Below are 24,279 nucleotides of genomic sequence, written 5' to 3'. Positions count from 1 at the left end.
TCAAATCCTCCAAATCGGGAGGAAAGGTAGGAGAGAAAGTTTTCCTTCCGTTTCCTTCCACTTCCTTCCCTTCCTGAAACTCGGGTGCATCATTCTCTCTTGCTTTCCTCTCATTTCCTCCGATTTCCTTTATTTTCTCTTTTACGCCTCGTTCCCGAGTTTAACAAAAGAAAAGAAGAGAATAGAAAAGAAAGTCACGAGAGAAAAGAAAAGAAAGGAAAGGAAAATAAAATTTTCTTTTGTATTCCCGAGTTGGAGAGAAGTGGAAGGAAAATGAATCATTTTGTTCTTTCTTTCCAAATCCTCCCAAATCGGAAGAAAAGTTAGGAGGGAAAGTGATCCTCCCATTTCCCTCCACTTCCTTCCTTTAATGAAACTCGGGAACACCAATTTCTTCTATTTTCTTCTCATTTTCATCAATTTCCTTTCTTTTCTCTCATTAAGTTGAACTCGAAAACGGGGTGTTAAGTTCAACGAGCGGGGTGTAAGGAAACTGCGTAATGGGAGTGGAGTGCACTCCCTCCAGCCTTATTCGGATCCGTACTGTACTTTAAACCGGAGGTCCGGCCCGTACCTTCATACAGATGACAGATTGACAGAGACAGAATACCTAAGTGCATACACAGTACATCAAAACAAGACGGAAGGCAGAATTTTGGTGTCAACCGGCGATTATGGAGTTTTGTCATCCTCGGAGGAGGGTGCATCTGCATCAGATTGTGAATATGATGGCAGACTTCACCGGAATTGCGGTTTTGGAGGCCGTGACTTCTTGTAACCTACACGACGCTTATTCACTCCGGCAAAAAAATGCACGGCCCCCGTCTACAATCTGCATCAGAAATTGCAGAGGAAGGGGAATGCGACGCAATTGCTAAAGGAAGGAAGATGAATTCATAATCTTCCGTAGAAGACATCAACACATGGTCGGCGGAGAAACGATGTCGATGCTCTAATAATTCGTCTGCAGGTAACATCACAATTTTAGTTATATTTGGATCCAATTGCAATTTCGTTCCATATGAATGTTTTTGAATTATAACTTAAAGTTTGGGGGATAATCTAGAAGGCGAGGCGCTGTTGTTTGAATGAAGAGGAAAGAAGAAGATTCATCTTACATGTTAATCTTCCTAGTTTGGTGGGGTAGACTTTTCATGGCTGCTTTTTTCTAGAGAGTCTACCTTCTTTTACTTTCCTTAGAAATTATTGCACTAATAATTGTTTTTCTATTAATAAAAATTTACGTACCTTCAACGAAAGAAACATTCAATTTACTTTTTGAGATTTTCATATGGAAAATTATTACCCCATCTGTTACAAATACACCTTTTGACTTGGTAATGGCTTAACATAAGTCTTTGACCAATGATCAAACACCAAAAATATACAAAGTCAAGGACAATTTTACATTTTTACCCTCACTAATGTCTAATAATTTTCAAAAGAATCTATTTGAAAAAAAAAAGAAAAAGAAATCGATGCATATAAGTTTTAAAAGATATGTCGCGTGGTCAATTATTAGATCAATAATCAACTATAGTCAGCTACTATATATATTAAAATGATTTTTTTTCAACAAATTCTACAGTTCTAGAGAAAGATATTTATATATTCTATTCAGTTAAATACACCTGCATGAATAGTAGCCTCAAGACCAGTCAACCATCTCCTAAGACGAAATACACTAGTATTCTCATAATTAACAAACTCTATAAAAAGGGATAGAGAGAAATTAGGTTTTATGCTTGATTTGATAAAGATTCTCAGTTTACAACTTCTTGGGACTTGGCTAAAAAACCAAGGTGTTTGTTTATTAGAGTTAACTAGTTTTTTTTTGTTAAACAAAAAAAATGCATGGGGGTGATATATATAAAGCTAGTAGTAGTATACGGTTAGGGAGTTTAAGGGCACCAAGTGGAAGAACACCAAGTTTAAGATCTGGAAGTACTTCTGTATGGAGGAATTCTGGCAATGATGTGTTTTCAAAATCTTCTCGTGAAGAAGATGATGAAGAGGCTCTTAAATGGGCTTCACTTGAGAAGCTACCAACTTTTGATCGTTTAAGGAAAGGTTTGCTGTTTGGATCAAAAGGACCTTCCAATGAAGTTGACGTCACTGATCTTGGATTTGAACAGAGACAACATTTGGTTGATAGACTTGTGAAGGTGGCTGATGAAGATAATGAGAAATTCTTGTTGAAGCTCAGAAATAGAATTGACAGGTTCATTTTTCAACTCTTTCAATGGATTAGCATGTTATTTTTTTTTCATTTTTTGTATTTAACAAAGTATGATAGTTGGTTAACAATGATCCCAGCTTCGAAATCTATTCAATCATATACTAATTTGGGAATGTTACAGGGTTGGGATTGATTTGCCTACAATTGAAGTCAGATTTGAACATTTGACTGTGGAAGCAGATGTCAATACAGGAAGCCGAGCTTTGCCTAGTTTTATAAATTTCCACATTGATATTTTTGAGGTAAGCAATACAAGAATTTCTTTTTCATTCTTTTTTTCTTAATTTTAATACCAAGGGTTAAAATATTTATTCACGTTCATGTTATATAGGGGTTATTGAACTTGTTCCATCTACTTCCAAATTCGAAGAAGCATATAACCATCCTTGATGATGTTAGTGGTGTTGTTAAACCTAGCAGGTGAGTTTATAAAGAACATGAATCACATATCAAGTATACCTAGATTATGATTTTCTTTCATTGGTAACAAAATTCAGTTATTGTACTCAAAGATTTCATTTCATGCAAATGTGTTTGTAGAATGACATTACTACTGGGTCCTCCAAGTTCTGGGAAGACAACATTGTTGTTGGCCTTGGCAGGTCAGCTTGCAAAGGAGGTTAAGGTAATTTTCATCATTCATAAGTGACTCTGGTTATTCAAGTCTTGTATCAAACCCTAAATTTAAATTTTGTAAATGTAGAGCTCGGGGAAGGTGACATATAATGGCCATGAGTTGCATGAGTTTGTACCCGAAAGAACATCTGCTTATATCAGTCAGAATGATGTTCATATTGGGGAAATGACAGTTAGAGAAACCTTGGCTTTCTCTGCACGATGCCAAGGAGTTGGATCACATTATGGTTAGTTTCATCAACAATGGTGTTGGAATATATAAATGGAAATCATTTTGACATCTGGTTTGATTAATAATTGTTTTCTTGTATGAATTACAGAGATGTTGGCAGAGTTGTCAAGAAGAGAGAAAGACGCAAATATTAAACCCGATCCTGACATCGATATCTTCATGAAGGTAAATAACCTGTTTCCAAGAACGTCTTTTAATCAAGAACATTATCGAAATCTTATGATTGTTGTTTTATCATTTAGGCTGCTGCAACAGCTGGACAAGAAGCTAGTGTGGTCACAGATTATACTCTCAAGGTATAATAATTATATAATTACATATAGAAAATGGGAACCGAGTTAAGATCTAATATGAATTTTTTAATGATTACAGTTATTGGGGTTAGACATCTGTGCTGATACCATGGTTGGGGATCAAATGATAAGGGGTATTTCTGGTGGACAAAAGAAACGTGTCACAACAGGTGAAATGATTGTGGGACCATCAAAGGTTCTTCTCATGGACGAGATATCTACTGGTTTGGACAGTTCTACAACTTTCCAAATCGTGAAATCTCTTAAGCAGATGCTACACATTCTAGAAGGAACAGCCGTCATTTCTCTCCTTCAGCCGGCACCCGAAACATATGACTTGTTCGATGACATTATCCTCCTGACTGATGGAAAGATTATGTATCATGGTCCGCGTGAAAATGTGCTTGAGTTTTTCGAATCTATGGGGTTCAAATGCCCCGAGAGGAAGGGCATTGCTGATTTCTTGCAAGAAGTAAGTACAAAGTGATTTTAAATTATAACTGTAATCGAGATGATTGTTTGCATCCAGTATTTATTAACAAAATTGGGTTACAGGTGACATCAAAGAAAGATCAAAAGCAGTATTGGGTGAGAAGAGACCAGGCTTATAGATTTGTGACTGCTAAAGAATTTGCTGAGGCGTACCAATCCTTTCATGTTGGAAGGAAAATGGGTGAAGATATCTCAACAGCTTATGACAAATCAAAAAGCCATCCGGCTGCTCTCACAACTGAAAAATACGGTCTAAACAAAAAGGAGCTCCTGAAGGCTTGTACTGATAGAGAGATATTGCTCATGAAGAGAAATTCATTTGTTTATTTCTTCAAGATATTCCAAGTGAGTATCATATTTCTCTAAAAGTCAAAATTTACAGGTGTTCTTTTGTTTAAAGTCTAACCAATTTCATGTTGTTTTGCTTGGTTTCAGTTACTTTTCATGTCGCTGATCACTATGACTGTGTTCTTCCGTACTGAGATGAATAGAAATAACGCAGAAGATGGTGCATTGTATACTGGTGCTCTTTTCTTTGGTGTTGTTATAATCATGTTTAACGGGATGTCTGAAATATCAATGACAATTGCAAAGCTTCCTGTATACTACAAACAAAGGGACTACCTGTTTTACCCCTCGTGGTCTTATGCTCTACCCTCATGGGTCATCAAGATTCCCGTTTCGTTTATTGAAGCTGCTGTTTGGACAATTTTCACCTATTATGTAATCGGGTTCGATCCTAATGTCTCTAGGTAATAACATTTGACAACTACCAGTTAAAAGTTGGAAACTTGTGTTTTCTGATTTTCATATGCTTATTTATGGGATTTTTTTTTTTGTTTTGCAGATTCTTCAAGCAGTACCTTATTCTGTTGCTTGTTAATCAGATGTCTTCTGGATTGTTTCGGTTCATTGGAGCATTGGGTCGTAATATGATTGTTGCAAACACATTTGGTTCATTTGCACTTCTCTTAGTCTTTGCTTTGGGTGGCTTTGTTATTGTTCGAGGTACTAATTAGTTCAAAACATGACCTTCCATCCGCTTTTTTTTTTTTGGTCAACTAACGTTTCTTTTTTCTGTTTTCAAAAGAGGATGTAAAGAAGTGGTGGTTGTGGGGATACTGGTCATCTCCAATGATGTATGCCATGAACGGAATTGCTGTGAACGAGTTTCTTGGACATCAGTGGAAAACAGTAAGTCAATCAATGCTTATAAAATATAAGTAGTGACCTAGTGTGTGTTTATATATCCATAGATATAAATATATGTATGAAATTTATCTTTACCAATTTTATTTGGTGTTATAGCCATGGAACAATACCGATACTGGATTAAATGACACCACATTAGGGAAAACAATTATCACATCCGGAGGGTTCTTTGCGGAAAGTTACTGGTACTGGATTGCAGTGGCTGCCTTGTTGGGATTCATTCTTGTCTTGAACTTGTGTTTCGGTTTGTCTCTCGCTTTCCTTGACCGTAAGTATCCCCATCTTTGACTTTTCAAGTATTGTTTAAAAATTAAAAGGGTATGTTACGTAACATTTTTTCAACCCTACAACAGCATTCGGGAAATCTCAGTCAAATGCAGCGCAGAATGATAGTGACACAGAAGTTGAATTGTCAGCCATGACAACCGGAGATGGTGCCCCTCAGGCCAAGAAGAAAGGGATGATTCTTCCATTTGAACCACATTCAATCACCTTTAATGATGTCAAATACTCTGTTGATATGCCACAGGTAGAAAACCCTTTACTATCAACATTCAGAAAACAGTTCGGAGTGGAATGTGGTTGTGTTAATAAACTAATATGATGATGACAAATGTTGTAGGAAATGAAAGATCAAGGGGTGAGTGAAGACAGATTACTGCTACTTAAAGGAGTGAGTGGAGCTTTCCGACCTGGTGTTCTTACAGCTCTGATGGGAGTCAGTGGTGCTGGAAAAACAACTCTGATGGATGTTTTGGCTGGAAGAAAAACCGGTGGTTATATTGAAGGTGATGTTAGGATTTCCGGGTATCCAAAGAAACAAGAAACTTTTGCCCGAATTTCTGGTTACTGTGAGCAAAACGACATCCACTCGCCACATGTCACTGTTTACGAGTCTTTGCTCTATTCAGCCTGGCTAAGGCTGGCTAATGATGTTGACGAAAATACCCGAAAGGTTTGTTTACCACATACATTTTGTCCCAATATTTGAAGTGTCGGTTTTTGTCAAGTTACATGACAAAGTTTGATGTTTGTTTACAGAGTTTTGTTGATGAGGTTATGGATCTGGTGGAGCTGAACCCATTAAGAGATGCGTTGGTTGGGTTGCCAGGTGTCAATGGGCTATCGACTGAACAAAGAAAGCGGTTGACTATTGCTGTTGAGCTTGTAGCCAATCCGTCTATAATCTTCATGGACGAGCCAACTTCAGGGCTTGATGCTCGAGCTGCTGCTATTGTCATGAGAACTGTTAGGAACACTGTCGACACAGGAAGAACAGTCGTCTGCACCATTCATCAACCCAGCATTGATATCTTTGAAGCTTTTGATGAGGTAACAAAGAAAGTCATGTGAACATAATTCCTTATTACAAATGACTACTGTATTTGGGTATTTATTCATAACTTAAAAAAAAAAAACAATCGGTTTAATTGCAGTTGTTCTTGATGAAACGAGGAGGACAAGAATTGTATGTGGGACCCGTGGGTCGTCAATCTTGCGAGTTGATCAAATATTTCGAGGAGATCGATGGGATAAGCAAGATAAAAGACGGATATAACCCCGCGACATGGATGTTGGAAGTCAGTACTTCAGCACAAGAAACGGCTTTAGGGGTAGATTTCACTGAAATCTACAGAAATTCCGATCTTTACAAGAGAAACAAAGCACTCATCGCTGAACTGAGTGTTCCACGTCCCGGAACAAAAGATCTCTATTTCCCGACCCAATACTCGCAGTCATTCGTTATTCAATTCATTGCTTGCCTATGGAAACAACGTTGGTCCTACTGGAGAAACCCGCCTTACACTGCTGTCCGTTTCGTCTTCACCACCTTCATTGCCATCATGTTCGGCACCATGTTTTGGGATCTTGGGAGCAAAAAGTAAAACCCTAATTTAATTCCCTAAACTTAAACATATGAAATTGATCCCATCTTTCGAAGTGTATTAATTTTAAAATCATTTCAGGACGACTCAACGGGATTTAATAAACGCAATGGGTTCCGTGTATGCTGCAACCCTCTTCCTCGGAATTCAAAACTCGTTGGCGGTGCAGCCGGTCGTAGATGTAGAACGCACCGTCTTTTACAGAGAACGAGCTGCCGGAATGTATTCCGCTTTGTCATACGCCTTCGCTCAGGTACTACATCGATCAAACATCATTATAGTGCAGGTTCTGGTGGAAACGTATTGGATTGGATTCTTACATTCTCTCAATTTTTTCAGGTTCTGGTTGAAATCCCATACGTTTTTGCACAAAGTGCAGTGTATAGTATAATAGTGTACGCGATGATTGGGTTCGATTGGACAGCAGCCAAGTTCTTCTGGTACTTGTTCTTCCAGTTCTGCTCTTTACTCTACATGACATACTACGGTATGATGACAGTCGCCATTACACCCAACGCCAACATTGCTGCCATCATCGCCGCCTCATTTTTCGGAATCTTCAATCTCTTTTCAGGGTTCATTATCCCACGACCTGTAAGTATCTCAAAAACCTATTGTTGTTTACATTCTTTATTGTTCAATTGCACCTTCTGATACAACTCGGGTGCCCTTTTTACAGAGGATTCCGGTGTGGTGGAGATGGTACTACTGGGGGAACCCATTGGCCTGGACCATCTACGGCATGGTTGCATCGCAGTTTGGGGACTTCGATACCCAGCTTGGTGACGAGACCGTGAAAGGCTACTTGGATCGGTATTTTGGTTACAAGCATGATTTTCTGCCCGCAGTTGCCGGAGTGCATATCGGATTGATTATGTTTTTCGCTTTCATATTTGCCTACTGTATAAGAGCCTTCAATTTCCAGAAGAGATAAGATCATGCCGCCACGTCACCGTAAGCAAGCATGTATGATGACATGCGGATATTTATTATTACGTTTTTGTGAAATATTGTATTCTTAATTAGCAAACAATGAAGATTGTGGTCTTTTTGTATGATAACGCGGTCGAGATAATGAGTCAGGATTTATATCTGTATTTTTTTAATTTTGTAACTAAAACACATTGTATTTAATTATTTATATTAATAAAAGTTGAATTTATGTATTACAATTGAAGTTGCTGCTAATATACTATAACTATAATATTCGGTCTTGTTGCCATATTTTGGGGAAAGTATATATGGGAGTTGGGACAGTGTGGTGCATGGATGTGGGCCCTATGTAACCTTATCGTTGCTTGCTATTGTGTCATTGAATGTTGAACTAACTTTTGATGTCTACTTGTCATCCAGGTGCACATTTGCATCTTAGGCTGAAAGGGTTAGGTGCACAAGAACCATACTCCTCAGTCGCTTAGACACCTAGTGTGGTTTTTGCCACATACTAGGTGTGTATAGAGAGAGAGAGAGGTGAATCTCGGTAGGAAATAGGACCCGTAGCTAGGTTGGGGGTGGTGTGCTTCAATTCCGAGGTGAATTGTGGTAAGAATCGTACCCACACGCTCAAGTTTACAAACAAATTTGATTCATCTTAAATAGAATATTTAATTTTACTTTTATGAAAAATTATCAGAAAGTCCCAATATTTTTAGAAAAGTTACATTTTAGTCTTAAGATTTTTTTAACATAAAAATTCTGATTATTTCATTTTGACTAAAGCTTACAAAAAAGTCATTTTTTTTTCTTTTAACAGAAAATGACATATTATCGTGTTTTTACAAATAATCGGGACTTTTATATTTAAAAAAAAAAAACTTAGGACTAAAGTGTAACTTTTTTGAAAATATTGAAACTTTTCTAACAATTTTACTACTTTTATTTAATTTTTATTTATACATTTTGTATACATTTCAGCTGATCATCACCAACATTTTTAGAAAAGTCGAATCCTTATAGAAGTTGATGAGTTGTCTTCGTCGATAAATCTTAGCGATGTTTACATTTTTTTCACTTGCATTTCAACTTCCAATATTGATCGCTTCACTTGAAGCTATATGTCTGCGGTTTGTATTTTCTTGATCCTTAATGTGAATTGAATTCTATCTAATTTATAAGGTTATTACTTTCACACATGCAAACTTAGACACACTAAATATAGTTGATGTTCCACGATTAACATCCTACATGGGCTTTGAAAGAATTGACGTGAATCATTAAGATGATGCGGTTTATCATTTATTTTACTTTCACACATGCAAATAAAACAAAATAAAAATAAAAATAAAATATAACTTCATATTTTAAAAATGTTAAAATTAAACAAATAGATCATGTTCAAATTGTCAGCACCACATAATGGAACAATTTTGCTACTTAAAATGTGAAGGTGGATGCCATCTAAGCATTTAAACAGCTAAACATGCAATAGTACTAGGTCACTTTGGTAACATTTAAAAGACATTTGATGTTTAATGACCTATTAGACATAATTAATGATTGATGATGCTCCTAAGCCTGCTTACACGCAACCGTATCTATACTAATAAATAAAACCCATTTTCTGCCACATGTCATGTCCTCATTGATTTGGACAAATGGCATTTTAATAGATTTTTAGAATTTATTTATTTCCACATGTAATTTTCTGATTTGTTCACATATCATAACTTATTTCGGTTATAATATTGAAAGAAATAAATGCTATATTTATAATGTAATAAATATCATAATTAATGAGAGCTCTAAAATTGATATTGATATTAAATTTAATGTTTAAATATTGATATTAAATTTAATGTTTAAATATTGATATTAAATTTAATGTTTAAATATTGATATTAAATTTTTATTTTTAATAAACCCGTGTATTACACGGGTCTTACACCTAGTATGTAATGTATCCAATACATTAAAGACTCATTAATTTTAACAATTCAAAAAATTTCTTATTTTTCTTATAAATTCAAAATTTTCAAATTGTTAAAATTTTAAATTTTTTTTTTAAATAAACCCATGTAATACATGAGTCTCACTCCTAGTTGTCGAATATACAACCTTTCTACAAAGATCACATTTGAGTTGTGCAACTTTTATGTTAAAAACACTCTTGTTTTTATTTGTTGATAAACTTTCCTAACTATTACACTATTTTATTATAATTTCTCTTTAATTCTTCCACGTACTCAACTAATAGTATTAACAAATCTCAAATTTTATGTTATTATTTATCAAAAACTCCACCAAACATATAATACTACTTTTTTTCCATTTAAGTTAATCACTTAAATTTTTATATTAAAAAAAAGATAATATAAAAAAACAATAAAAAAAATTAAATTACAATAAATATATTTCATAGATTAAACTACTTTAAAACAAAAACATGTAAAAAGATAGGCAAAAGTTAGTAATACCACGTGGGGTCAGAGGTCGGAAGTTCAATCCCTGTAAAACCCAATTTGGGTGCCTCTTAAATTTGTGTCATATGTGGGGAAATTTTTCCTAGAAGGGTTTGCCATGTAAAGGAGCTCGAACCTGGGGTACTCGTTGAAATATACGAGTAGGCTTCCGTTTAATCATTCCTGTTTCCAAAAAAAAACAAACTAGTAGGGGGAATAAGTGTCATGGTTGTGATTAAAAAAGGCTGTCAGCCGATGGGTGGCTTTGAGATTCCTTCTTTCACGTTTGAGTTGACTTCAACTTTGAGATTCCTTCTTTCACCACCCTTTGAGTTTGTGATAAACCAGTTGGTCAAACTTATAGATTATCAAAATATTCAACAAGTTGGGTTAAAAATAAACATGATGAAGGCATACCATATGTTTTACTTCATGATTCCTTCTTACCTACCATCCTCTGTGATTAATTAGTGTATGGTATTACAAAGGTTAATGACTTATTTGTACAACAAACTTATAAATTTTTATCAAGCATTCAACGGATTGAGTTCATCTTTTCAATAAGGGGATTTAACACTTTCTCTTCATCAATGGATGCAATCCATCTCTAGAAAAATACTACTTTCATGAATCAAACCTAGTTATTCTTGATATTTCCTCTGTTAACTGAAGATTTGACTTTTGAGTAGAAGGTTAGATGAACTTAAGACATTCATGAAATATTAAAAAAATAAAAGTATATACGCAGTCACTGTCATTATGCCAATACTATGTTTGGTTGACTTCAACTTCATCATGATTCCTTCTTCCTCCTCTCCCTTATCAACCAATGGTTCATGATTCCAAACAAATCTCAAACCCCATATCATGTTCTTAATCAAGAACCTATATAAGGATGTCCAGTTCTTAATAAAGAACCTGCAAAAGAGTTTTCAAAAAGAGTTATTTTAGCTCACATTTCACAAGAATCCTGAGAAACGTTGATTTTTTTTTATTAAAATTCCTTCCATGAAGAGTGTTTTTTTGTTGGTGCTTTTCTTGATTTTGTGCATTACGTTCGTAAATGCACGTCACCGATCCACCAAGGCCTTCGAATATGATAGAATCGATGAGGTCAAGAGGGAATGCTCTTCAATCTTGCCTCCCGATTTCGATCATAAACGTTACGGAAATCAATTGTACAGACTTCCAGAAAAATTGTCGTTCGTTAATGGAGATTGGTGGCAGGATTTGGATAAGGCTCAACTTATTCCATATGATGACAAACCAAATGGCTTTTTGGATCACAGTTCGCCATTCAACTTGATTTCTTTCTGGATTACCGACGTTGACGATGCTCATCGGTCCAACAATTCAGTTAACATCAATGGGGTTTTGCAGCTGAGCGTAATGACGGGGGAATTATTCACTTCAAAACCCTATGAGCGATATCCGATGTTTAACATGTATCCGGGGAATTCAGAGTTACGAATGTCGTTCCAAGGTATTGTAACCTATACAGAAGAGAACAATGGTGAGATTGTAATGTGTTTACTTGGAAACGCAGTGTTACCTTCTCGTGGCCCCGATCCAAATAACCCATGGGGATGGGTTAAAGAACCCGGGTACATAAACCAGCCACCACACATCCACGATGACCGAATTTTGATGGTTGTTCATTATCCGGATACGTTTACAGTGAAGAAAAGAGGCATTTATGGCAGCTTGAAAAGTTTAAACCCAAAATCCAGCCAAAAGTACTTTGAAGAAATACACATTTCTGCTTCCTTAAGTCGTTCTGCAAATTACGAGTTTAGTTCTGAAAAGCTTGTATCCAACTTCAAAGCGTGTGAAACCAGTTTCGCAGATAAAGATCTTGGTACCTTGAAAGGGGCTAACATTTGTTGTAAACTTGAGCATTTTTTAAGGGAAGATCCTCTGACCGTTGTGCCGAATTGGAGATGTAACGGGACCGAAGACTTTTGCAGCAAGCTGGGTCCGTTTGAGTCGGATGCAAGCATAAATGAGACTAATGGAAGCTTTAAAGGCGTAGCACTTCATCTTCAAGATATTCGATGTGAAAAACCCTGTTCGGAGACAGAAGGTAAACATGGTGGATCTGTGAAGGTTGCTATGGTTATTAGAGTGGGTCCGCCTTCAGATGATATTTATTATACTACAAGACAGAGAACTGGGCTGAAGAAGATGACGCTTTCAGCTGAAGGGCTGTGGGACCCATCGAGTGGGCAGCTTTGCATGGTTGGTTGTCGTGTGAATAAAGAAGGAGATGGTTGTGATTCTCGTATCTGTTTATACACTCCACTCATGTTTTCCATCAAACAAAGAAGCGTCATTCTCGGAAGCATTTCGAGTATTGAAGAGAGTAATATGTCTTATTTTCCTTTATCGTTTAAGAAACGAGTAGATTACGCACAGGAGCTATCATTTAATCAGTACTATGAGTACTCCAAGATCGAATTAGCACAAGCTGTTGTTGAAAAACACGAGCGTTACAGCTTCGAAACCGTGATCAAGAAGAGGTTCTTGAGTTTCCCAAAAGTCAAACTTCCAGAATCTCTTGATTCTTTTCTAAATGGCCTGTCTCTTCTAAAAAAAGATCTCACGTTTTACCACCCAGCGTCGACGCCAGGTCGTTCTCGCTCACAGCCCTATGTGGAAATAGAGATTCTATCGCTTGGGCCTTTGTTCGGAAAGTATTGGACTCTGCAAAATGATTCAATCATAAGAGAAGACACTCCTTTGAATGTATCGGCTCAACTTAGTGTCACTGGAGCCAACTATGGTAACTTTTCTGAAGTTTTCGTAGAAGGGTTGTATCATCCGATTGTCGGGAAAATGTATCTTGTTGGTTGCAGGGATGTAAGAGCCTATTCCAATCTTTTATACGAAAGTACTACGGATCTTAAAGACGGGTTTGACTGTTTGATAGAAGTCGTGGTATCGTATCCTCCTACCACAAACCGCTGGCTTGTGAACCCAACTCCTAGGATTTCGATAGCAAGTCAAAGGAACAATCTCGATCCATTGTTTTTCACACCCATCAATCTTCAAACCGTCCAGCTAACGTATCAGGATCAGCGTGAAGACATTAGTAGTTCCAATCGAGGTGGCCAGGGTACATTACAGGTTCTCACATCTTTAATAGGAATTTGTTGCATTTTGAGCCAGCTTTTTTACATTAAACAGAACTTGGACTCCGTTCATTACGTTTCGCTTGTGATGATTGCGATACAAGCACTTGGGTACGTCTTTCCACTAGTTACAGGAGTCGAATCGCTTGTTGATTTGAATGAAAGCACTTCTACTTATACGACGAATCAAAGGATTCAGGTTATAGATTACATGTTCAAGAAGATTCTTGTACTGGTTTCATTCTTATTAACACTTAGACTCTACCAGAAAGTTTGGAGATTCCGGAATCGAATACTTAGCCATCATATGCCATCCGACCGTCCAATTCTCCTCATTACAATCTTTATCCACGTGTTTGGGTTTGGGTGGTTTCTCATCGTACACAAGCTACAATCATGGCTGGTCGGACTCGATGTGTACTTAGGGCTGGTACAAGATTTATTTTTGCTTCCTCAAGTTATTGGGAACTTGATATGGCAGATCGATTGCAAACCACTGCGGAAATCATACTTTGTTGGGTTAACGGTGATTCGACTCCTCCCTCATGTTTATGCTTACAGATCATTGACAAATTTATTTCATTCTTCTGCTAAGTTTTCGGAGTTCGTGTCAAGATATCCCAAATTCCACTCGAAGCAAGGGGCTATTGGAATACCTGCAATTACTATTTTTCTTGTGATTGCTGTATATATTCAACAGACATGGAGTTACGAGAAACTAGGTAACACATTCACTTTATATACGTTTAGGCTTTTTCCGCATCGGTCCATGGTGTATGAACGGTTGTTACCGGTGGAAGTGGAGGCGGGACCAAATTCCGGTTTCAATGGGCTGATGAAGACGCTGCAACGACGAAGGGGGTGGAAGTAGAATCTACATATTGTTATCTAGATATATTTCCAATCACACCATTCATTTGAACTTCTTTTCATATTTTCAATATCTTTTAATAATGATTATTACTTGTTTTAGCATAAACATGATATATAAACTATTACACCTGAATATAGATTCTCTTTTTAGTTCTTAACTTCTTAAGAGCATTAGGTATGGGTCATCTTATAACACCAAGTTCATATGCCACCTTATCTATAACATCACCATAACACCAAGGGAGAAATGGTGTTCCCCATGTTATAACATGTTAAGAAGTAGAGAGAGAAAGAAAGAAAATGATTTGATTGGTTGATAACAACCAATTAAACTTTCCGTTGCATCTTGTGCTCGTCACAACAAGATATGCCATAACATCCTCTTAACAAGAAAGAGTGGTGGTGTTCATCTTGTTATGACTAGGTTATAAGGTGCCACATCAGCAAAAAATAGCACTTCTCGTTGCCCATATCATATGCTCTAAAAGACGAATTGGATTGAATTCTTTTTTTTTTCACCTTTATTTTCATAGCTTATAACAGAGGCGTCTTTTTTGTATATTAAATTAATTAGGTACGTATTAAATGAGTTTATTTAAAAAAAAATTAAATATAAAATTTTAACAATTTGAAAAGTTTGAATTTATAAGAAAAATGAAAAAAAATTTGAATTATTAAAATTAATGAGGTTTTAATGTATTGAATACATTACATATATAAACCAATTTTAATAAATACCTTACATATTAAATATGGAAGTTTAATTTAATAAAATGAAAAATACAAAAAAATGACAAGTGGAAAATAAAAAATTTAAAATTTTTAGAAAATATCATGTGTCCAAATGAATGAGAAAAAAACATTTGACAAAAAAACCTTCATTTATTAAAATAGATTTGTAATTTTAAACTTAATGCCCCTTTATCAATTTTCAAATAAAATATATTTAAATTATTGATTTCTAACACATATTTGAAACATATAAACTCTGCATATTCTAACTAATTAACCATCATTAATTTGAATTTTTTACACTAAACTCATTTATTAATTTCAAACTTACACAACTCAGTAATTTCTTACTAACTAATTATTAGTAATTTGACTATCATTAATTAAACTTATTCGTAATTTTAAATTTAATGTTAACTTTTTAATTTTCATAAAATATACTTCTTACAATATATTAATTTGAAACCTACACAACTCTTCAACTATAAATATAAAATATTCTTAAACATTATTGATTTATATCAATATTTTAACTATATAATTATATTCGACACATCGAGTGGATATTCGCCGATGGAACATATATAACCATGTATAGCGGTTGGATTTTGAACATAACCATTCTTTTACACTATAAAAGAAAAGAAAAAGATTAATTAATAGTTAATTCGTTTTGTTATGTTTGATGTTTTCATGTTTTGGTCATAATATATTACATTTAATTAAGGTATCTTTCTGGATGACTTTAGTTTTGATTGTCGAAGTTGAACGGTTGTGGTTTTTAGAGTTAACTGAAAGTTGTTGTAGGGATTTTTGACGAGGAAGGGAGGAAAGAAATAAGGGGTTGGGTTGAGTTGAGATTGGACTCACATGCATTTGTTTTACTAAGGGTAAATTACACCAATCGTCCTTCGTGCATGTGTCAGAAAGCACGTTTAGTCCCTATTTTCAAAAATTAACTCGGACCGTCCCTCGTATCGTTAAAAGGTGCATGTTTCGTCCCTCGCATACATAAAATGACTATCTTGCCATTTTCTTTTTCTTTTTCATTTATTTTTTATTTGTTTATAATTTATCTACTATTTTTTAATTATAACTTTTAGAAAATAAAATTTCCTTTTAAATCAGTTCCAACCCCTCCGATCGTTAACCACCTCCTACCACCAGTCACTTCCAACCACCAGCCACCTGTCACCTCCGGCCACAAGCCAACACCGGCAAACATCACCATTCATCTCCAAAAAAAAAATACTGGAATTAAACCCTAAAATCAAACCCAAATCCATACACTTGATCTACAAATCAGTTAAACAAAGAACAAAGATGAGAGGACACGAGGAAGATCGTTGATAGGTGCATTTTATGCACCTATTTTGCATGATTATTTCCGTCTTTTTATAGCATTCTACTTCATAATTCTTGCATTTAGTTTATTATTAGGGCAATTGCATATTTCATTAAGAATGTCTGGTACTTCACTATTTTTGATTTATTTTGTAGGCATTATGGAGCTTGGATGCATGGATGCTTGGATGCTTGGAGCGTAGAGCTTTGGAACATGAAGAGAAGATGAACCGGTCATTCCATGGCAGAAAACATGAAGATGGAGCCAACAGTGAAGACTCTTTGGAATTTTAGCAAAAAGCATGGGCCATGCCAAAAAACACATGGTCAAGACAAATGGCCATGCCAAAAAAAAACACATGGGCAAAAGGCATGGCCATGCTAAAAACGCATGGCCTCATGGCATGTCACGTGAACTTTAATAAAAGAGCAGGAGACGTCATTTTGAAGAGAAGAACGGTTTTGGGAGAAGTTTCTGGCGATCCAGGGCAAATTTTGGGAGAATTCTTGGAGCTTTTGAGAAGACTTAATCATTGCAAACATTTGGATTTCACTTTTGTAAGGATTAAACATTCCAATTCCATCTTATTCTTGTTTGATTTGTTCTTAGCCATGTGTGGCTAAGAAACCCTAGTTTCTAGTTCTTGTTCAAAACATGTTGATTGTTTGACTGGAAGCATATGATTTGATGTTTAATTTGTGATTCTATTCTAGTGATTATGTTTTTGTTTAAACTAGAATCCTTGAATTTGATTTGTGTTTGATTGGCCACTTTCATGAATTGAATTTTTGTGCAGTTAATTAACTTTTAGGGCACCTAATCGTTCTATTGAGTTAATAATTGGTAACAAGCAATAAGTTTTCTTATTGTAAAACATATATCACATGTTTTCACACTTCCGAGCGTATGAGAAGAAATGAACATTGTTGGGAAGCTTGTACAAAACTTAATGCAGTTTTTCAATACAATCTAAGAGCGTATTTAGGTTGAATTAGTAAAGATAGGTCTAGTCAAAGAGCGTGTTTTGGTTAGATAATTTGGCAAGCGAGAGGTATTAGAGCTTAATATCTTTCAGTACCAACTTAGAATAGCAATCATAAATTACATCAAGTCATAATCAAGTTGAACAACAACATTGAGAACTAGAACCGGAAGCACTTTTACAACTTGTTTACAAATCTATTTCATTTTCTGCATGTTCCAAAGTTGATTTTTATTTTCATTATTTTACTTTTGCAAACAAAACCCCCCTTTGTGACCAAAGTACCTTGCGCAAAGAGGTATAGACTTTTGTCCCGTGTCTCTGTGGTTCGACCCTGCTTGCCTTGTACTACTTTTTAGTGCATTAAAGCAGTGTATTTGGAGTCTATTGTACCCCTTTATTTGTTGGGTTTGACACGCCTAACAATCGTGGTCGGACTCAAACTCTTCAACCCCTTATCCTACCACTGCCATGAAACCTGCGACTCCATTTGGTTTCTCCCCCAAACTCGTTTGAAAAAAAAAATACTAGAAATTGTTTTAATGAGGAGAGTTGATTCGATTTATTCAAACCTCGTTCTTCTTTCGCTAGATGTCGTCGTTCCCCTCCCTCTCATTCTGCTCCGTCTCGAAACATTAAGAGGTACGATTTGTAAGATGATGGTGTAGATCTGAGACATTGGTGCAAAGATGGCGGTCCTCTAGCTCTCTCCATTACAATGTTACGAAGACAACGATGGTTTTCAGGTGCTAGGGTTTCAGCCGAAGAGGTGGTGGTGATGGATTACAGGTAATGATCGACATTTCAAGGGGCGATGACGATGTTGGAAATGGTTTCAGAGGTCGATGGATGTAGAGATAAGGTTAATCGAAGGTTAGGGGCGGTGATAGGAATAGCCACCTGAGGGAGTTGTCGCCGGAGGGAGTAACTGTCGATGATGGTTTAAGGAGGGTAGTTTTGGGTTCTTGGAAGACGTTAGAGATGAGAGGAAGAGAGATATGGACGATAAGGTCGGTGGGAAGGTAGGGTAGGTGGCTTTTTTTCTTTTTTAAATTATTAATAATATTAATAACATTAAATTTATTGGAAAATAAATACACAAAGGGTATTATAGTCATTTCATATCAGATAGGGACTACACCTGCAACAAAATCATCTGTTAGGGACGAAGCGTGCAACTTTTAACCAAATGAGGGACGGTCCGAGTTAATTTTTGAAAATAGGGACTCAACGTGCTTTCTGGCACCTCCACGAGGGACGAATGGTGTAATTTACCCTTTTACTAAATATGTTTTCTAATTAAATAAAAAAATTAAATAGAAATTAATAAGAACCTCTGGTCAGATAGAAATTAAGGTGGTGTTTGTTTTTTATTAAAAACATCTTCAAACCACTTTATGATGCGTGGCGCAGCACACATACAACACTTTCTATCCCGCAATTTGTTTTTTTCGCAGACTTCGAAGTTAAAAACCTCTTCCTGTCCTCTGCTTGGGACAACACTTGGAAATTACTTCTAACCTCTTCAAACCTAAACTTAATAAAAAACGGCCGACACACACCTATTCTCGTTCAGGAAATCGATCACAAGAGCAGCCTCTCGTCTCCCACCTCCCGTCGATCATGCTCCTCCTCCCAGCGCAGCTACCACCGACGCAGCCCCCACTGGCCGCCTCTCCTTCCGGCAGTCCCTCATCGCATGTATTTTTTTCCGCTTTTTTGCTGCTGAAGGCAGCGATTCTGCTTAGGGTCATTTTCAATATTTCGATTTTTTTGGTGGAGTTACTTCATTTTTCATGCTTCATATTAATTTTTCGATTTTTGTTGTTGAATCTTTATTCTTGCTTAATCTTGATGCTAATATTACCAAATAGTTGATGATGCTGTTTTTATCTTGATTAATGATAAGTTCTTGCTGCAATGTCTTCAGTTTGCGCTTAAAATGTCACATATTGTTGCTTAATTGTCATGAAATATTGCTGAAATATCATAAAATTGTTGTTGAATTGTCACAAATTGTTGTTGAAATGTCACAAATTGTTGTTGAATTGTCACAAATTATTGCTAAAATGCCACAAGTTGTTGAATTGTCACAAATTGTTGTTGCAATGTCACATATTGTTGTTGAATTGTCACAAATGTTGCTGAGATGTCACAAATTGTTGTTGAACTGTCACAAAATTGTTGTTGAAATGTCATGAAATATTATTCAAATGTCATAAAATGTTGCTGAAGTGTCCTAATTATTGCTGAAATATAAATAATCTTTGTTGAAATTGGTTATTTTAATCAATACAAGTTGGTGTTATGCTGAAAGTTGTTGGTATAAAGTTATGTTTGCCAAAGTATGTATTCCATATGTTTTTTTATTAGCAATGATAGATAAACATACATGGACCGATGAGCAAACAAAATTCTTTTGGCACACTTGTATTGAAAAAGTACAAAGTGTGGGTAGAAAAGGTTTGTGTTTGCACAAACATTCATGGAACAAATTAGAAACAACCATTAAGGAAAAGTTTGGTGTGGATTTGAGTCAAAGACAATTGAAAAACGCCTATGACAACCTTAAATCCAAATACACAGGATGGTTATACTTGAAAAACAAAACTAACAACCTTTACAATCCTCAAACAAACACTTTTAACTTAACAAATGAGGAGTGGAAGGACTTTGAAAAGGTATATATATATATATATATATATATATATATATATATATATATATACATATTATATGTATTTTGTTTATATAGTTGCCATTTATTCATATATTACTTTTGTAACATTGGATGGGTTTAGGGACATCTGAAAGCCGCTTCTTTGAAAACTGTCTCATTGTTGTTTCTAGAGCTTTGTGAAGAACTCTTTGATGGAAATAGTGCATCTAGTAATCTCAGTTATGCCACATCCTAAACACCATCGAGACATGGATCATCTTCTTTCCATGTCACGCCAGTACAACTTATGGACACCCCTTCTGTTAACATAGATGAGGATGATTACTTTTCCAATCATACTAGTGAGACTTTTACTCGGCCACCACCTTGTGTTGCTTCACCTTCTGCTTATTCACCTTCTGGTAACCCCAACAAAAGGGCTAAACCCTCAACTCCTAGACCTAGAGCAGCTAGTGCCTCACCTGATCCACCTTCTAGTGTCTCCCCTAAAGCTTCTATTACTGCTGATGATTTAGCACTGGAGATGCAGAAAGCTCTACGACATTTGACTCAAGGGCCAACAATTCCCCAATGTTTAGAGGAGCTAGAGTTACTCAAATTAGGCCTAGTAGACCCTCTACGATTTGTTGTTTATCATATTTTTGGAGGGACCATGAATATGAGAGATATGTGGGTAAATTTGTCTAATGATCCACAAATATTAAGAGGATGGATCGAGATGACAACTACAAGTTTAGGAGTATTGAAAGATGGAAAGATTGTCCGTTAAGTTTACATATTTGAATTGTTTAGTTTTTAATTGCATGTGTTAGAACTATGTGGTTATGTTTTTTGGTTATTTGATACTTGAATGTTATTTGCAATATGTGCATGGTTATTTGGTACTTGAATGTTATTTGCAGTATTTGGTACTTGAACTATGTGGTTATGTATTTTGGTTATTTGGTTATGTTATTTGGTACTTGAGTTTTATTTTATGTTATTTGGTACTTGAGTTTTATGTTTTGTTATTTGGTACTTGTGTTGATTAATAGGTTTCTAATGGATCACGACAAAAAATATTTCTCATAATTCTAATGTACTTGTACGTTCACTACTTTTGGACGAGGGGTGTCAAACGAGTACGAGACAACGATTCGGAAATGACGTGACATGAATTTACGTTAGAGTTACTTCACAATAATCCTCTACCATGTGTTGAAGTACTATGCATGTCTCGTGAATCATTTGTCCGACTATGTGCGTATTTTAGAGTAAATTACGCGTTAAAGGATAACAAACATGTATCAGTTGATGAAAAGATGACTATGTTTTTGATGATGATCGGTCATGACAAACGATACGTGATTATCAAACGAAGATTAACACTCAAAGCAAACAATTCATAAATTTTTTCAAGAAGTGTTGGATAAAATGTTGTTTTTCGCACATGGCATTATAGTACCAACTTCTATTAATCTGAATCCAAACCTTCTGGGACATAATAGGAGGCTACGACGGGTGTTCAAAGGAGCAATTCGTGCACTTGATGACACTTTGATATATGTTGTTGTCCTTGCAAACATATGGGATTTATATAGAAGTAGGAGAAAAGACGATTATTACCAAAACGTATTGGCAATATGTGACTTCAATATGATGTTTACGTTTGTTGTGGCCGGTTGGGAAGGGATAACACATGATTCTAGAATTTTATCAGAAGCATTAGCAAATCCACATGCACCATTCCCGTTTCCACCATCAGGTACATTTATGGTTATTTAAATACTTTTATCTTAGTTTGAAAAAGAAATGATTTTTTTTTGTTTTTTTTACAGATAAATATTATCTTTGTGATGCCGCCTATGCAAACATTCGAGGTTTTATGGCACCGTATCATAATGTGAGGTATTGGGTTGGAGATTTTCGTCGAAGACGTGCATAAACGAATAAAGAAAAATTTAACCATGCACACGCAAAACTTCGGAATGTCATTGAGCGTGCTTTTGGTGTCTTGAAAGCATGATTCCTTATATTGAAGAGGATGACACCATTCACGTTGTGTTAAACAGCGAAACATTACCATTGCATGTTTCATGCTTCATAATTTTATAAGAAGAGAGGGACTACGTGATGAGTATTTTGCACGATCTGATGAACTAAATGTCTCGGTTTGGAATAACAATGTAGTCGTTGATAATGATGAAGATGAGATTCTAACGCATGGTACTGTAGCAAACTGTGAATATATGACCCAGTTACAAGATGAAATTGCCAAACAATTGATGCAAAATATGGAATGAAAATTATTAAAGTTTGGTTGTATGAATTTTATTTAAAAATGTTATTGTAAGACTAATTTGGTTGTTTGAATTTTATTTAAATGTTTTAAGACTACAATTATTAAATTTTTGGTATTAAAAAACTATTTTTGGTTTATTAAATCACTTTATTTTAAATTTTTTAATATCTGCAGCAGCCTGTAGATGTTAAAAAAACAAACACCTCATTTTAGTCTGCAGCCTTTTGGTCCACCTCTTCTGATGCAGATGACTGTAGAGGTGGTCCGCATAATTCAAACATTTTCATTTCGGAAAAACAAACAACACCTAAATCTCTTCTCCAATCTTAATAAAAGACTCTTGTATGTCCCCCCTACAATTCGCTTTCCATTCATTGTTAAATTACTTGTATACATTTGGTTATTTTAAATTTCGTTTTCCTGTCTTTCATTTATCTTTTCAAGTTTCAACATTTGAAAATCCGGTTAACAACAAAACATATTGCACGAGATTTCCTAATTTTTTGGGATTACTATAAATTCAATGTATTCCACCAAAAATTAGCATGCAATCTTCTCCAATTTTGAAATCAATCGGTTCATATATGTGACTACATATTATCTCTATATTATATATATTCCTCAAACGACGACAGTTCCTTTTCTGCCAAGCATTCTTAATTTCAAGAACTTGGTTTTTGATTTTTGAATCCAAAGGTAAGTTACGTTCTTTAGTTTCTTTCTTTGTTAGTCGCAATTTTGAAACATTATGTTGTTTGAGTTTTTCATTTTAGGTCTTCTTTCATGTAGAGGAAGATTGCTACACTATTACGATTTTCCTTTATTTTTCTTGAATATTGGTGGTTTAATAACAAATGTTTTTGCGACTCTATGTATTTTTTGGAATTTGGAGGCAGTATTCAATATCTTTATGCATCTTCATTTCAAGCCCGTCAATTGTTTGATGTAAGTCTTAAACTAGAAGTATGGAGTAAAGTTTTTTGGTTGGATATTTGCAACAGGTTCCATAGCATACATCATGATATTGGTTCATAAATGAGAATATTTCTTTAATTAAATTTAACTCTAAGTCATGATATTGGTTGGTTTTGCGACATGTTTTATGATGTGAAATTTTAGGTGCACAATATTGCCTCAAGAAGAAAAGATTTCATCGTTAATAGAGTTTCAGCAAGGGTTCATGGATGAATTGTGTGATTAGATGACATTGGCATGCCATTTGCAACATTTAGAATCATACATATGACTTTTATCTAAGTTTGATATTTACGACGATAAGCAATTAGAACTAAATACATTTAGTTTTATGACTTGCTATAGTGTAGGAATTGGTCAAGTATCTAAACATTATTTCCTTCTTACAGGTCAAAGAGAAGTTTATCCCGGAATGGAATGGATCTTTGCAATCCGGGACTAAATTCTTTTTCTACTCTTGAATTATTTTTTAATTTGATATACTAGACATTATTAAATAAATTTCCAATTGTTATGCAAGTGGATTCACATAATAATGAAGTAATTCAAGGAAGCAACTACAAATGTAAGTGAGATCTATAATAGTTGGGTTTTCGCTTAATTTATCAAGTTTTTTTTCCTAATCAAATTATGTTTTTATAAATGATATTAAATCTTGGTTCTGTGCTTAATCTTGTATGAGAGTTTTGTGTTTCGGAACTACAAGATGGATGTACCCAAGTTCGTTGCTAAAGTTTGGTGTGACACGCTTTACATTACCTCCTGGTGCACTCTTCATCCTTGAATTTCTTTACATTGTGGTGTTGTTTGATACCTCCTGGCCCTCTATTTGTATCCAATATTGCTGTGTAGGAAAAAATATGTGTGTATGTATATAAATTTGTATATGTAC

At 35.3% G+C, this 24,279-nt stretch overlaps 3 protein-coding genes across 3 annotated transcripts; all 3 read left to right on the top strand.

Annotated features, from left to right (window-relative positions):
* Positions 1-1,660: 1,660 nt before the first annotated feature.
* On the top strand, positions 1,661-8,162 carry LOC111909425 (pleiotropic drug resistance protein 1). Its single transcript, XM_023905244.3, has 20 exons — positions 1,661-2,221; positions 2,361-2,481; positions 2,571-2,659; positions 2,780-2,864; positions 2,943-3,102; positions 3,196-3,272; positions 3,350-3,403; positions 3,480-3,872; positions 3,956-4,237; positions 4,328-4,644; positions 4,740-4,900; positions 4,983-5,086; positions 5,201-5,372; positions 5,458-5,633; positions 5,727-6,059; positions 6,146-6,436; positions 6,541-6,986; positions 7,072-7,243; positions 7,330-7,584; positions 7,670-8,162. Exons 1-20 carry the CDS (start codon positions 1,851-1,853, stop codon positions 7,922-7,924), a joined length of 4,314 nt encoding a protein of 1,437 aa, XP_023761012.1. The 5' UTR covers positions 1,661-1,850; the 3' UTR covers positions 7,925-8,162.
* Positions 8,163-11,396: 3,234 nt separating this feature from the next.
* LOC111910542 (uncharacterized) lies at positions 11,397-14,390 on the top strand. Its single transcript, XM_023906381.1, has one exon. It carries the CDS (start codon positions 11,397-11,399, stop codon positions 14,388-14,390), a length of 2,994 nt encoding a protein of 997 aa, XP_023762149.1.
* A 5,436-nt stretch (positions 14,391-19,826) lies between these two features.
* Positions 19,827-20,366, top strand: LOC111910553 (L10-interacting MYB domain-containing protein-like). The gene is made up of 2 exons (XM_023906393.1): positions 19,827-20,132; positions 20,253-20,366. Exons 1-2 carry the CDS (start codon positions 19,827-19,829, stop codon positions 20,364-20,366), a joined length of 420 nt encoding a protein of 139 aa, XP_023762161.1.
* The last annotated feature ends 3,913 nt before the right edge of the window (positions 20,367-24,279 follow it).

The sequence above is a fragment of the Lactuca sativa genome, chromosome 1, assembly GCF_002870075.4.
Source record: "Lactuca sativa cultivar Salinas chromosome 1, Lsat_Salinas_v11, whole genome shotgun sequence".
Lineage (NCBI taxonomy): Eukaryota > Viridiplantae > Streptophyta > Magnoliopsida > Asterales > Asteraceae > Lactuca > Lactuca sativa.
The sequence above is the reverse complement of the archived record's forward strand: the minus strand, read 5'-3'. Positions and strand labels throughout refer to the sequence as shown.